We start from the raw sequence: 16187 nt of genomic DNA on the forward strand, positions 1-16187 counted from the left end.
CTGTCAAAAAGCATCAGTCATGAGTTTCTGATGATTTTTTTCAAACATCCAGTGATCAGAGAATTCTTATGCTTACATAGTTCTACAGGAATTAGAAGAAAGTTTTTCTTTTTATTAAATAGCATGGAACACCAAAATTAATAAATGTCATGATTTGAAATGGAAACTTAGACAAAACTTAATTATGTCTACCCATGAAAAATACTGAACGATTAACAGAGAGAAGCTGGCCGTGCCTACCCAAAATATACTGCAACCAAGTGGGTTCTGTTCTAGATGTACAAAAATGATCAGGCTGTTCATTAGTATTACCTTAACAATAAGTCAAAGGAAAAATATAATCACCTTAATAAGATGAAAAGTTTTCATTTAAAAGCACTTCCAGGTTTTTAAAAACATAAATTACAATATAAAAAATTGCCACTTTGAAAAGATAAAAAAGAGAGACTTTAACAATGAAGCCTGTATGCTGCTTAATAGTGGAACATTCAAAATGATGAAGATGGTGTGTGTACTCAAGCTCAAGATTTTAAAAATTGGAATAATATTTGAAATAGAGAACATACAAATAATGTGTTTCCATGATGATTGCTGAAGTATACACATCTCTACACCATTTAGGGTTCACCCCATAGATTGTCAATTCTTTGCTTGTTTGCTTATTTTTCTACTGGGTTTATCTTTTTCTGCTAGTTTCATGGATTTGAATGGGTATTCTTTACTAATCTTCAATACGCAATACATTTTCATTTTTTCTGTCTATTCCTTGTCTCTAAACTTTGTCTATAAAATTGTTGGTCTCTTAGATTTTAGTTTTGACATTATGAAATTTATCTAGCTTTTCCTTCATGATTTCCATATGTGTCTTAAGAAATCTTCCTCTGTCCTGATATCATAAAATATTTCTTTGTTTTATCTCCTCAGAGTTGCAACAGGCAGTTCTGACATTTATGTTGCAGTCTCTCTGGAGTTGTATGTATTCGTATAGTGTGAGATACTGACCTCATTTCATTCTGTTTCCACTTGGCAAGCTACTTTCCTAATCCCTGCTGTATTAGTTTGCTAAAGCTGCCATAACAAAATAACCCAGACTGGGCAGGGTAAAAACCAGAAATTTTTGTCACAAGTCTGGAGACTCGAAGTGGAGATGAAGGTATTGGCAGGTGTGGTTTCTTCTGAGGCCTCTCTCTTCTCCCTGCTCTGCGCAGGGTCACCTCCACGTGTATGTCCCAGTCTCTTCATTTTGGGTTGCAGCCATCCAGACGATCTTATTTTACCTTAATTACCTCTTAAAAGCCCCTGTGTCCAAATATAGTCACGTCCTGACTCTGCTGGGTGTTAGACTCGAACATACGAATTTATGTTCATAGGAGGGAAGACAGAACCAGCCCATAATACTAAGCATCAAATAGCCCATTCTTTCTTCAATATTTGCGAATTAATTTTTTTATATCTGAAGGTCCTATATGTACAAGAGTACTTTATGGAATCTTTTCTGTTCCATTGACCTATTAGTCTATCCATGTGTAAATGCCATAATGTTTTATTATTGTAGCATAACAAATTACCTCTTGTGTGTAGAAGTGAAACCTCTGTAATTGTTGTGCTTGCTGATTGCTGTGCTAGATACTGTGAGACCTGGGAACTTTCCTGTAAATAGAAGAATCTGATGGTCACATTTCTGAAAAGGTATTCTTTTATTTTTTATTGGAATTGCATTGTATTTTGTATGAGATAATATTTTTTATTATATTGACGTTATTCCATCAATATATCTTTCAATTATCTTTTCAGTTCTTTAATGAAGTTTGTTAGCCTTTTATCATTTTATTCATAGATTCTTGGTTTGTGTAAGTTTTTAAAAGATTTATTCCTGGATCTGATTTTAAATTCAACATTGTATCAGGTGTATTCATAAGTAGTTTATTATGCCTATGACATTCAATGACCTTGTTGAATTCATTTTTTCTTTTATTTCATATGAAATGATTTCATAGTACTGAAAAGAAAAAAGAAAGTACAGAACTACAAAAGTTACAGAGTACTAAAGAATTCTAAATACTTTTTACCTGTACTTGCCAAATGTTAACATTTTACCAAGTCTGCTTTCTTTATAGAATCACGTATTTTTCTTGTAAGGTAGGACCATGAGGTGCAGACATAATCACTCCACATTCCTAAACACTTAAGTGTGTAAGTCCAGCACAGTCACCGATGGTCTGATCACAGAAAATGATCAAACTGAAGAAGGAACATGCAGTACTGTTATCTGATACACAGAACTAGCCCTGGCTGGTGGAGCTCAGTGGATTGAACGCGGGCAAACCAATGCATACACAGAACTTATTCAAATTCCAAAAAATGTCCTGATGTGTAAGAAGCAAAATTTGGGTTCCGTACCCAATGTTATGAGTCTTCAGTCCCAGTGCACGGGGACAGTCTCTCCGACTTTGTCTTACGACCTCAGCACTGGTTTTGGATGTGCTGAAGGGCCCGCACCTTGTTTGGTAGATACTGACTTATGATTTAGATTCAGGTTAAGCATTCTGGCAGGAATACTGCAGAAGTGACGTTGTATCCTCAGAGAATCATATCAAGTTTCATAAATTAGTTTGTACCAATAATGGCAATATTAATTTTCATGGTTTAATTAAGGTGATAAGTGCCATATTTCTCTTTTGTGATTTTTCCAATTGTAATGAATAAGTGTTTTGTGACTGATGAAATATTCTTTCATAAACACTTTCGCCCACCTAAACTTAGTATTCGTGGATGATTCTTGCTTTTCATTTGGTATTTATTAAGTTATATTCTACTGTAAGGAAGAGTTTTCCCTTCTTCCCTACTTGTCCCTACATTTGTGGATATCAATATGGATACATGGATTCTCATCTTATTCTTTGGGTTATAACTCTTATATTTATTTGGATGCTCAAAATATTCCAGATTTGGCCTCTGCTTTGAAGCTGGTTGCAGTTTCCTTTTGACAAAACCTCAGTATTAAGTTCTGAGGCTTGTTCTATGGCCCAGCATTTGGCCTATGCTGCAGGACATCCCTTGTCCACTAGAGAATGTAAACCCCCGTGCATCTGGGTGGAGTGCTCCATACGTGTCTGTGAGGTCTCGTTGGTTTTGTGGTTCAAGTTGTCTTTTCCCTCGTCGACAGTTGTGGGTTAACTGTGTCGCCCCAACAAACATGTGAGAGTCCTAACCCCCACACCTCCATGTGACCCTCCCTTCACAAAGCGATTTTAAAGCGATGAGCATGTTAAAATGAGGTCATTAGGTGAGTCCTGAACCAGTATGACTGGTATCTCTATAAAAAGGAGACATTTGGATGGGAAAAAGTAGAGAAAAATGATATAAAGAGACAAAGAGAGGTGATGGGTACCTACAAGCCAAAGTGATGCCTGGAAGACTCAGCCCTCCCGGCACCTGATTTCAGACTTCCAGCCTCCAGAGCTGAGACTTTAGGCAAACACTCATTTTGTAGCACTTTGTCCCAGTGGCCCTAGCAAGTGAATAAAGATTCTGGTGCTGGAAAACAGGGCGCTCTTGGAGTCAATGCCTAAAAACGTGGGTGAGTCTTTGCAGTTCGCAGCAGAAGATAGTGTTTAGAGGTGTTTGAGGAAAAAAGCCCAGACTACCTTGAGAAGACTCAGCAGAAACACGAATGTTGCAGGTACTTTTGGTAAGGTGTTGGAAAAAATGAGAGACATGTTATCGGAGCCTGGAGAAAAAGGGGATTTTTGGAATAAAGTGGGAAAGAATTTGACTGACTTGTGTTCTGTTTTGTGAAAAGTAGAACTGCTGAGTAGTGAACTGGGACGTTTAGCTGAAGACATTTCCAAGTGCTCTGTGGCTGAAGGCTCAGTCCACAGAGCCCATGGCGGGTACTGGTGGGGGTACTGCTCCCTCATCCCTGCCTGGTAGGCCAGCGCTCTGCCCTGAAAACAGCTTCACCTTCTGGGGCCCGGGGGTGGTCCTGCCCCAGAGTCATTCCCCACTTTTCTTTAAGGTCAACCCATGTTTAACGCTAGATCCCTCTGTCAGCTTGTTTCCTGCGCGTAGAATCTCAGAAGACCAATTTCCTTCATTTCAACCCTTCTCTGACCCTGTCAGTCCAAGTTGGTAGAATATCTGCTGAGATATTTGATGGGATTCACAAGTCACACACCTGCTTTCTTTAACAGCTGTCCGGCCACATCCTGGGTGTCCTCACCACAGCATGCTTTCCCATTTTTAGTTTCTCTCCTATGTTAACTTCCCTTGGTTTCTCTCCTATGTTAACTTAGTAATATGGATAAACTGTGTCTTCCCAGTCTTTAGGATCTAATTCCTTTATGCTTAATTCAGTCATCAATTTACCTCTGTCCTCTTGCTTCTTACCATTAGCAGTGAGCTGTCGTTGGCCTGTGTGCCTGGATAAGGAGCACACAGTGCAACATATATCAGAGCTTGCTAGGCTATTCTCAGATTTCTCTCAGATACCTGTACCTGAATTATTAGGGGATTGTTTCTAGGCCGATGCAAGTTTGAGGTGGGGGACTTTTTTAGTTCAGCAAGCCAAATGTGTATCCGGCTTTTACCATCTCAACTCTATAGCTGTGAGTAAGCCACTGTTTCAGCAACGGCACGGAGAGGTGCAGAGTTTAATGCTCTGCTTTGAGGAGAGACTTCAGGGCTTCAAGCCTGTCACTGTGGAACTTAAGGGCCAAGATGACCAGAGGGAGCTGTCTCATTTCCAGTCCCAGATTTCTTCATAAATGTACAACTCTTCCATGGCAATAGTTCCCAGAATCTGCTCAGGGGCCACAGGTTCCTGGTATATGCAAACAAGAACACCATTTCATACCGTGAGCTAAAAAGTTTCTGTCTTGGAACTTAAATGAGAATCTGAAAGATTTTAATTTTAGGAAAAAAAATCTAAACCATAAACTGCTCCTGTCTCCCATTTTGTTACCTACACACTGTTAGGGGCACCAAGTTTATGAATTAAAGCCCTGCAGTTACAGGAAACTCCTCTTTAACTTTAGCAGGAAACAAAAACCCACTTTTATTAAAAAGGTACAAGGAAGCACCCATAAAGCCAGAAAACCAGGTTCCAAAAGGGAGCGTACAGAGTTGTTCTGGGACATCAGCGGAGCAGGAAGGAGCCTTTGGTCTCCGTAGGGTTCTGAGACAACATCCAAGCTGTTTCCCTTCTGGTTCACCTGAGACTCGCTAGACTCCAGGTCCTGGAAGAGGCTCCCCTTCCCCAACAATAGATGCAATGCCCACCTGCAGTGAATGGACAGGACACCCAGAAAGACACGATGACGACAGAGCTAGTTCTCCAGAGAAAACGAGGGTGCTCATATGGACGCACGGGAATGGCTCCTGACCCGCTAATGGGAGGTGTCCAACCTGTGACCCACAGGCCTCATGTGTCCCCAGATGGCTACGAGACGACCCAACACAAAATCATAAATTTACCTAAAATATTATGATTGCAAATACATTCCAATACATTACGTGTTGCGATGTATTTCATGTGTGGCTGAAGACAACCCTTCTCCTTCCAGTGTGGCCCAGAGACACCAAAAGGCTGGACGCCCCTGAAAATGCCCTTGACGTTCCTCACGGTGACCTCCCACAAGCAGCCCTGCACCACCTGCCAGACCCATGTATGTCGACTCTCAAGTAAGTGACTTCATCGGGGGTTAGAACCATGTCCTTTCACTTATTAAGTCATGTTATATTATTTGTATTGCTAAGAAATAGACAATACGGATATTTAACATATACTATGGAGAATATTGAAGGGTGTTATTCTGCAAACTATCAAATATATGTATAACAAGTTACATTAAAAAATAACAAAATTTTAAAAAATGCTATTCAGTGTTGCTCAGGAGAGTTGCACTAAAAAACCCTTAACTTACAGAATATGTTCCTTCTGTTTCCCCGATGTTTTATTTACGTATCAAAATAAAAACCTTCATATTCCACCATGAAAATGTCTAAAACATAGCTTCAGTCCTAACTGGTGTAGCTCAGTGGATTGAGTGCAGGCCTGCAAACTAGAGGTTCATGGTTCGATTCCTAGTCAGGGCACATGCCTGGGTTGCAGGCCAGTTCCCAGCAGGGGATGCATGAGAGGCAACCATGCATTGATATTTCTCTCCCTCTCTCCTTCCCTTCCCCTCTAAAGATAAATAAATAAAATGTTTAGAAAAACATAGCTTCAAATCTGGAATGTGACTCTCCACAGAACACAGTTTTTATAGGAAAAATGCTTTCCCAATTTATTAAATTTATAAAGCGTTCTCAGAATGGATTCTCCAAATTAATGCCTCATGATACCATTACACTTGGTACAGTTACTGCCCAGTTCCTCCCACTATTCTCATCTACAAAGCCTGTATATGACATTTCTAAAAGCTTTTGCACACTCATTCCAAATACACTTGGTTTCTCTCCTGTGTTAACTTAATATGTGTATTTTTAGGGCTTCTTCCTGCTTATGTGTCCTGTCTACATTATCATCTGAGGTCTCCTAAGGAGCAAGTTTTATTAGAATGCTTCTAACATCTACTTCATTCTAATTTCACTTGTGAGTTTTCCTGTGTATGCGGAGCCCCGAATTCCAACAGAAGGATTTCCCACATTCAGAACATTTCCACGGTTTCTCTCCTGTGTGGACTCTCTGATGTTCACTGAGAGATGATTTCTGGGTGAAGGCTTTCCCGCACTCGCTGCATTTGAACGGTTTCTCTCCTGAGTGAGTTTTCTGGTGGATCTGGAGTGACGCCTTCCGAGGATAGGCTTTCTCACACTCACTGCACTCGTAGGGCTTCTCTGTTGAGTGAGTTCTCTGATGTATGATGAGCTGTGACTTCCCACAAAAGGCTCTCTCACAGAAACTGCATTCGTAGGGTCTCTCTCCTGTGTGCGTCCTCCTGTGTATAACGAGGTATGACTTGCTGCTGAAGGCCTTCCCACACTCGCTGCACCCGTAGGGCTTCTCTCCTGCGTGAGCTCGCAGGTGGGCAGTGAGTTGCTCCTTCCGACCGAAGGCCTTCCCACACTCACTGCACTGGTAAGGGTTATTTCCTGTGTGAATTCCCTGGTGGACAACGAGCTGTGTCTTCATGTTGAAGGCTTTCCCACACTCACTGCACTGATAGGGCTTCTCACCTGTGTGCATCCTGACGTGAACAAGCAGGTATGACTTACTCCGGAAGGCTTTCCCACACTCGTTGCATTTATGGGGTTTGACTCCTGTGTGAGTTCTCTGGTGGACAATGAAGGGTGACTTCAAGCTAAAGGCTTTCCCACATTCACTGCATTCATAGGGCTTCACTCCTGTGTGACTTCTCTGGTGTAAAATGAGCTGGGACTTCCAGCTGTAGGCTTTCCCACACTCACTGCAACCGTAAGGTTTCCCTCCTGTGTGAACTTCCTGGTGGACAATGAGCTGTGACCTGAACGAGAAGACTTTCCCACACTCGCTGCACGAGTAGGGCTTCTCCCCTGTGTGCACTCTCTGATGAGCGTTGAGGTTTGACTTGGCGCTGAAGGCTCTCTCACACTTAGTGCACTCATAGGGTCTCTCTCCTGTGTGAATTCTGAGATGTACAATGAGCTGTGATTTGCAACGAAAAGCTTTTCCGCATTCACCACAGATACAGTTTTTTTCTATACTATGAGCTCTTTGACGCTTAAGAAAATATGATTGTTCATACCCATGAAACTTATCAGGACTCTTCCTGAGATAGCTTCTGGTTAAACCTGAGTGTTGTGTCACGCTTTTTCCATGTGTGTTGTACTTGTGGAGTCTCTGTCTTGAAGAAGCATGCGTTTTGCTCAGATGAAGTTTTCCAAATGCATTACACACGTAGTTTCTCTCAACACTTTCCAGCACATCTTGATTTTTCTGGTACCATTCTTTCCAACTTTCTAGAAAGAAAAATATTTTTTAAATCTTAACAGGAACGTGATATGGAATGAAAGAGCTTTAGAGCTGCCATGTAACGAGTCTCCCCTTGGAAACAGGCCTCTGATGCCGATCAGAGATACAGTGGCCACACGCACCTGTACTGGAGAGCTAAACGTGGAGGCGAGGGGACTGGGTCCCACCAGACCACGTCCCACTGTGGAATGGGTAGCGAATGGGCAGTGATTGAAAGTGGTTTTCAATACAGATGTTTTAATAATGCCTAGATTTTAAACTTGGGAAACACGTGGTCCTGCACTTTGAGATGAAAAGCACTGAGAGAGAAACACGTTTGGAGGGAGAATAAAGGACTTCGTTTTGCAGCTTATTACATTTGAGATCTCAGTGAAATATCAAAGTGAGGACAGCAAACAGGCAGTCAGACCTACATGCTCAGTGAAAAGTAGGCGTCAAGAGCGTATAGAAGGGATTCAAGGACATGACAGGAGCTCTCTGAGGGAATGTGTGCAGGTGAGAAGGGATGCCCGCGCAGCCCTGGAGCGAATGACACTTACAGCTGGACAGAGAGGCAGAGGGGACAGGATGGTCCGTCTGTGAGGCCCAAACACGATGCCGAGAAGGACGGCTGAGCAGGCAGGGCTGAGGGAGCAGCAGCAGGTTTGGGTCTGGACAGCTGCTCCCCTTATCACAGAGTCACCACAGGGACCCTTCCGTAGCTTCCTTCCTAAACTCCGCCTCCCAACAGTGGTGGAACGATTTACAGTTTGTGCCTGGAAGTGGGGCCACTAAACTCCGGGTGGAGGGGGGAGGATGGTGAGACCAGTGGCTAGAAGGGAGCACCTGTTAGGCCTAAAGACTACATCCAGACGACTGTGAGTGTTGTTCCTGGGTTAACAGGGTCAGACGAAAAACCGAGTAGAAGCCTGCTAAGTTTTGAAGGGAACTCTAAGTCTACTGATAACACCCTGTGATTCTTCAACCCTAAATGCCCCAAAACGTGCACCAACAGAAGTGGGCTAATGAAACTGTAAGTAGCCCCCAGAGAGTGCATTCTCCCCAACCTCATCTCACCCATGGCCACGGGGGACACCAGAGTGAGGTGCCAGGAGAGGTGCCTCTCTCACACTGATTTAAAAAATAACAACTAAAAAATAATAAAATAAAATAGTTATAAATATGGGACCAAACAGCCAAATTTGGGAAACAAACCACTCCGGACAACTCAAATGGGAAAAGAAGCTAGTGGAGACCAGGTTAGGCTTCAGAACTGTCTTAAGAAAAAAAGTGCCAAGAATGTAACAGTTACAGTTTCAAAGTGATCAGTGGGAAGAGAGGAGGCAAGGAAATGTCCAAAGACAGTGAAGGAGAGGAAAGGAAGTAAAAGGCTCTGGGTACGGTCTGACAGATGCGACGGTGATGGCAAAGGGGACAAGAGACGTCTGGGAAGTGGAGGCACGAGTGACGCCAGGAGAGAGGCGACCTGCCGACGAGGTCATGACCATGGGAAGGAAGGCACAAAAAGGAGCCCGAAGGAAGGAACCCAACCCTGAAAACGCCATTTGGGCAGAGTGCACAGAAGCGGGGCACGCCTGCCTCTCCAAGCCGGGGGGGGAAGCCCAACCGTGGGCAAATGACAGCCAATGCCTGAGCCGGGGAGCTCCCGGGCTCCCCCAGCCACCCCGGTGGTTCAGGGACTCCAGACAGAAGTTTCTACACACAAGGCTGCCTGGACGGCACCCCATGGACTCCAACGCCTCCTGTGGTCCTGGTCCCCACTCACCTACCTGGGCAGCGCGGATGAGAAATTTTGGCATTTACTATCCACGGCTCTTCTCCTTGCTCCAACTTGAAGATTAAATCAGGTTTGGTACCATGATACCCTGTTAATACAAAATTGCAAAGGATGTGCGCTAAACTGCTAGGGACTAAGGGGTCAGAGGCTACAACATGAAACTGCTCATGAACACTTGGGCGGAAATTATAATTATGAGGTGATGGCCAAACAGGGAGGAATACCTGACCTGTAAAGTCCAAGCCCACAATCACTAAGTCCTTCAGAGGTCCCAGGGAAGGTCAGCAAAAGGAAGGGGATGGATGGCAACCTCAGAGTCACAGCCAAAGTTAACAGAGAGCTACACTTACCCACAGATACCAGGTTGCGATAGTTTTCCAGTATCACATCCCTGTACAGGTACTTCTGCGCAGAATCCAGTAATTGCCATTCTTCCCAGGTAAAGTCCATAGATACATCCTTGAATGACAACCATCCCTGTAATAACACACACCCCGTTCAAAGGGGCACAGTTGCATTAGGTGATGTGGAAGAGATGTGGCAGAATGGAACGGGAGAAATGTTTCTTCGCAGGTTGCTTTCTCCAGGTCAGCATTTGTTTTGAGAGAGAATTGTGAGGAAAAAAAATCTTTGAGATTCTAGACTTCCGCCAAGATGGAGGCATAGGTGGAGACACCATGCTTTCTCACACAACCAAGTTTAGAGATAACAAAATATTAGCAACAGAAAACAGCCAAAACACAGAAAATTGAACTTTTCGGAAGTCTGATAACAACAAATTCTTCAGCCTGACCAGTAAGAGGGGCAAAACCAGCAGCTGGCGGAGCGGGGTTGCACAGGAAGACTCGGTCAGATGGACTCAGGCTCGTGGATCCCAGGCGTGGGGTTGCAATGGGCGGGCCCAGTGAGCGACCCAGTGAGCGAGCGATCGTCAGATCCAGCGAGGGCACAGGGCAGCGGGTTGACTGTGGTCCCGCATTCATGCGCAGATGGACCAGCGAGGGAGTGAGCAGTGAGACAGGACCGAGCAGGCCCCAGCAGCAAGAGGCAGCAAAGGGGGCCCCCCATTTCCACGCTCTGACCCCGCCCCCACATACAGCATCACAAACCAGCAACCTGGGTGGCCCGGCCCTGGTGAACACCTAGGGCTCCGCTCCTCATACTTAATGCGTGTGAACAGACCAAAAATGGCTCAAGAAAACCTCAAAGCCCCAGACACATAAATCTAAGCGATGAAGAAATAGCAAAACTCTCAGACGCACAGTTCAAAACACTGGTGATCAGGATGCTCACAGAACTGGTTGATTTTAGTCACAAATCAGAGGAACATATGAAGGCAAAACTAATTGAAATGAAGGGAATTGCACAGGAAACCAATAGCGATGGAAAGGAAACTGGGACTCAAATAAAGGGAGTGAACCAGAAGGAAGAAAATAATGGCCAAACAGGAAAATATGAAGAAACAAGAATTCAAAAAAATGAGGAGAGACTTAGGAGCCTCCAGGACATCTTTAAATGCTCCAACATCCGAATTATAGGGGTACCAGAAGGGGGAAAGGAACAGCCACCAGTGGAAAACTTATTTGAACAAATAATAAAGGAGAACTTCCCCAATCTGGCAAAGGAAATAGACTTCCAGGAAATCCAGGAAGTTCAGAGAGTCCCAAAGAAGTTGGACCCAAGAAGGAACACACCAAGGCACATCATCATTACATTAGCCAAGATTAAAATGAAGGAGAGAATCCTAGAAGCAGCAAGAGCTAAGGGGACAGTCACCTACAAAGGAGTTCCCATCAGACTGTCAGCTGATTTCTCAAAAGAGACCTTACAGGCAAGAAGGGGCTGGAAAGAGGTATTCCAAGTCATGAAATCCAAAGACCTACATCCAAGATTGATTTATCCAGCAAAGCTTTCATTTAGAATGGAAGGGCAGATAAAATGCTTCTCAGATAAGATTAAATTCAAGGAGTTCATCATCACCAAGCCCTTCTTATATGAAATGTTAAAGGGACTTACCTAAGAAAAAGAAAATAAAAAATATGAGCAGCGAAAGGACAGCAAACTCAGTTATTAACAACCACACCTAAACAAAAGCAAACTAAAAGGACAGCTAGATCAGGAGCGGAAACATAGAAATGAAGATCTCATGGAGGGTTAGCAACAGGGGAGTGGGAGGAGAAGTGGGGGAGAAGTTACAGAAAATAAGTAGCATAGATGGTGGGGAGAAAGTAGATGGAGGACAAGAATAGTATGGGAAATATAGAATCTAGAGAACTTGAGACACATGGTCATGGACTAAAGGGTGGGAATGGTGGGGGAGGGGTGTGCAGGGTGGAGGGGAATGAAGGGGGGAATAGAACAACTGTTAATGGCATAATCAATAAAATAAAAAAAAACTTTGAGATTCTATGTGCCAGATGCTTTTTGAAGACAAAAGATTTCAGGATGAATAAAACCCCCTTCTGTACCTGAGAAGCTTTTCCCTGTATAGGGAAATGAACATCTACACATGCAAACGAAATGAGGCGTTTTGAGTCTGATAAAAACACGACCAGGGTATATTTTGCACAGAGCTAGAGAACAATTTTAAATAAAGGTGCCAGACACCTTCTGGAACGTCTGACTTTCCAGAAGCATCTGTCATCTTGCCAGCTACTCAGCCCACCTTGAGTATCGGTGGGAGTGAGAGCCTGGAACTATAAAAAGTGTGCCAAAGAAGTGAATTCTCAGCCTTCTTCCAAGAAAGTGTGCAGCGTATAACTGAGGCTGACCAGGGCTCAAAGTGTGCTGGTGGAAGCTGAAGGTGCTGGGGCCAAAGCGGGAGTAGTGGTTGGCTTCCGGGTGACCTGTGAGGACAGGGGTGGACGACGTCCTGGCGGAGGTGAGGCAGCAATGCAGAGAGAGGAAGGGGGTCAAGGACAGCAGACCGAGATGCTGCCCTTTGAGGAGCTGGGAAGCCTGAGGGGCGAGAAACACAGCGAATGAGGGGCTGAAGACCGTGAAGAAGCTGCCAGAGAAAAGTTCCCAGCAGTGGGCCACTGAAGGAGAAGTGTCACCATGGAGGAGAGCTCCCATGGGAAGAAGGGATGGAGGAGACGGTGTCTTATACGCAGCCTAGGTGCCCACCCAACCCTCTTAAATTCTGAACACAGAAAGTGCTGGAGCAGTCTTAAAACGCAGATGAGAAGTGACACCCAGAAGAGTCCTGGACTTGATCCCCTGGACAGGCTCCCCCACCAACAGAACAGCACCGCCTGCAGGGAGAAGGACCTGCAGGGGAGTGAGTGATACGCAATTCCCCAGATGGCCGCACAGGTGAGCGAGCGAGACGCGCGCACACCATCGACGTAGAAGGCTCCATGCAACCCCTGTGGCTGGGCGCTGAGGGCCGGACTACAGGAGCACCTCCCCTCTCATCACTGACCCTCCCACCCCAATCCGGGAGGAGCCCTCACAGGAGGGCAATGAGAAAATGAAGTGGGAGTACAGTGATAAGCCTCTCGTCTCCCCTCTGCACCCTAGAGGGGGAAGAATTGGGGTTGGAATGAGAGTGTGAACTGGACTTTCCAACACCTGAACGTAACTGACAGCCAAGTAAGATTGGGACTGGAACATAGTGGGCTTTGCTAAGAGGACCACCAGGGCCTGGGGAAGAAGAGCCCACAGGGTGGTCTGAGGTTGTGATGGAGAAAACGAAGCTGCGACTTGTCTGTGTCCTAATGAAGTCCATCCAGGCCATGAATCAGGTCGGCTACTTCAGAGGGAGGGAGGGGAAGTGTGAAACCAGGCACAGAGATGTGACCACAGAAGAGCCAGGAGACGATGCCACAACAGTGAATGCAGACCAAAGTCGCCAATGCTGGGGACAGGATGGAAAGAGCAAGGTGTGGAGCAGGGAGGGGGGTAAACCAGAAGGCTTATTTTACTTTAAGCCTTTTACTATTTTTGAAGTTTGATGTGAATAAAAATAAAATCCAAAGAAACTATTTAAAATTGGCCAAGCATTGTTTAATTGGTTCTGACTATTATGACCAGGGCAGGACCCCTATGAAAAATTTATTAAGACATTTCTATACACTGGCTGTGCTGCTGTAATGAGATATGTATGCTACAAAAAATCACTACTCTGCAAAATCTCACAGTAAAAACCATGGGGCTCATGGGAAAATAAGACTTGTGTCAACAACACATACAAAAAGAAAACCAGTAGGTGTTTTACATATATTTCATGGTTAAGAAATACATAAATACGCTAAAATAGTTGATACTTTACCTTGAAAAACACCGGATGTTTGGGTAGCAAAGGGGCTGCAGCTTATTATAAAGTGGTAGAAAGAAGGTGGTCTGAAATCAGAAAGCTCACCTTTTCCCCTAAGATAATTACATTGAAACAGAATGACACTTTTAAACCAAACATGATAGAAGAACTGACTGTATTTACAAGTTGATGTCAATGAATTTTAAAACTTAGAATGGAAAACTTTCTAGGAAAAGAAAACTAACCAAAATTGGCCCAGAAAATTAGGAAAGCCTGGATAACTAGCCAATGATCATAAAACAAACTCCAGAAAGAAAATGGTCTCACATTATGTTAATTTTTTAAACATTTTATTTATTTATTTTTAGAGAGAGGTGAAGGGAGAGAGAAAGAAGGGGGAAGAAACATCAATGTGTGGTTGCCTCTCTCCAGCCCCCAACTGGGGACCTGTCCCACAACCCAGGGGTGTGCCCTGACTGGGAATTGAACCTGTGGTCCTTTGGTTCACAGGCTGGCAATCAATCCACCAAGCTACACCAACCAGCTAGGGCTCACATTATATTTAGAAGTAAGTTCTATCAATATCCCAGGAAGAGAAAGTTCCCACCATATCTAATCAGATGTCATGTCAGGAAATGATGCAGACACCACATCACACAAACTTGCATAACCCCACAGACAGTAGCAGACAAGGACAGCACAAACTGTAGTCTAACCTCATTTATTAACTCTGATCAATATTCCTATAGAAAACTACTAGTGAAATAAAATTAATGCTGTAGGTACACACATAGTAAACTGAGAGAGGAAAGCTTATCCAAAAAACTAAAGGACCGTCCATTACATTATGTGCTCTCTTCTCAAATTTGCAGGGGGCGGAAAGGACATTCTCCAAACTTCCATGTCTTTTGCACTCACTCCAGTCCTTCTTCACAGCAGTTCTTTCCTTGTCACTGCATAGTCCTCTACTCGGTCCGTTTCGAGGCTCTGTTCCGTCACACCCTGAGCTAACACTGTCGTAGGAGCCTTTCCTCTGTATATTTCTAGTTTAGAGTCCCCTCTGAGCGAGAGACTCAACTACAGGCAGTGCATATTTAACACCTACAGAACCGCCCTGGTCCCTAGATAAGTCTTCTAACTGTGCTCCCACGGCCGGAACACAATGGCGTGCAACACAGGTCAGTTCAGCCATCGCTGTGAGGTCGCCTCTCTCGCTCACCCCATCAGTCCAGGTGGTCCACTGGACCTCTCCTCCAAAACTCCTCTCCCTACCCATTAACCTGCCACTGTGCCCAATGTGCACTTTTGATTACCCTTCCTGCCGGACCACAGCTCCTCCAAAACAAGAAACATACATAACTTATGTTTGCACCTCCAACACCAGCCCTCAGGTACAGCACACACAAAAAGACACTCAGTAAATAACTTCCCTAAAGATTCCCTAAAGGACTGAATATAAGGGCGACTTGGTCCTTAAGTGTGAAAAACCTGAAGTGAGAGCGGATCGTTTCTGTAAGGACGCTCGTTTCCCTCGGAGTTAAGGGTCCGCAGCTGGCGATCAGGAGTAACTGCCGAGGGAGACGGCCTCGGACACGAAATGCTACAAGACAGCGTCTCTGGAGATCCAGAGCCCGGGCGCGGCGGGGTCGGGGGCAGCCCGTGAGTTCTGGCCCTGGGTGTGACCGTGCAGGGATGCACGTGTCCGAGCTCCGCGCGGTCAGCTTTAAAAGGCAAGCAAGTCCCTACTTACCCAACACGGAGCTGTCTGGATCCCGGTGGCCATTCCGCGCTGTTTCTTCGTGCAGGCTGCCGGGGACAGAACCAAACCGTAAGGGTCTCCCTGCCGCCTCCACCCTCGCCCACCCAGGACAGACCTCGCACCCCATGGAGGGAGAGTCCGGGGCTAAGTCCCTAGCAGGGACGCGGCCCCCAAGCCTGGGCAGAGGAACGCAGAGCGAAGGGTTTGTACCGTTCCGCGGCCCTGACGCGGGAGGACCGAGGTCGGAGGGACCGCGGAGGGCTTGGCTGAGCAAGGTCCAGGTTTGCAACGCACGCTCAGAGCCGGGTTTAACTCCGGTTACCGCCGGCTCCGCAGTCACAGACACTGTGAACGCCCCCTGCCCGGGCGCGTCCACTGACAGCGCGCCAGATCCAACACCGCGGGCACAGACGGACAACAGCGGTGCGGCGCACGCGGA

At 45.2% G+C, this 16187-nt stretch overlaps 1 protein-coding gene across 1 annotated transcript; it reads right to left on the bottom strand.

Annotated features, from left to right (window-relative positions):
- Positions 1 to 5055: 5055 nt before the first annotated feature.
- ZNF26 (zinc finger protein 26) lies at positions 5056 to 16187 on the bottom strand. Its single transcript, XM_053669710.1, has 5 exons — positions 15959 to 16187; positions 15740 to 15795; positions 10082 to 10208; positions 9724 to 9819; positions 5056 to 7941 (listed from the first exon to the last, which is right to left on the bottom strand). The coding sequence occupies exons 2-5, from the start codon at positions 15770 to 15772 to the stop codon at positions 6590 to 6592; spliced, it is 1608 nt and encodes a 535-aa protein (XP_053525685.1). The 5' UTR covers positions 15773 to 15795; positions 15959 to 16187; the 3' UTR covers positions 5056 to 6589.

This window comes from Artibeus jamaicensis, unplaced genomic scaffold (genome assembly GCF_021234435.1).
Source record: "Artibeus jamaicensis isolate MK-2021 breed Jamaican fruit bat unplaced genomic scaffold, CSHL_Jam_final contig_525, whole genome shotgun sequence".
In the NCBI taxonomy this organism is placed as follows: Eukaryota; Metazoa; Chordata; class Mammalia; order Chiroptera; family Phyllostomidae; genus Artibeus; species Artibeus jamaicensis.

Excerpts from the sequence above, each read along its gene's own strand:
- ZNF26 (XM_053669710.1), bottom strand. The coding sequence starts at position 15,772 with ATGGCCACCGGGATCCAGACAGCTCCGTGTTGG. Across the intron at positions 9,820-10,081 it reads TCGCAACCTGGTATCTGTGG|GGTATCATGGTACCAAACCT; the intron begins GTAAGTGTAGCT and ends TTGTATTAACAG. Across the intron at positions 7,942-9,723 it reads TTCTCATCCGCGCTGCCCAG|AAAGTTGGAAAGAATGGTAC; the intron begins GTAGGTGAGTGG and ends TTTTCTTTCTAG.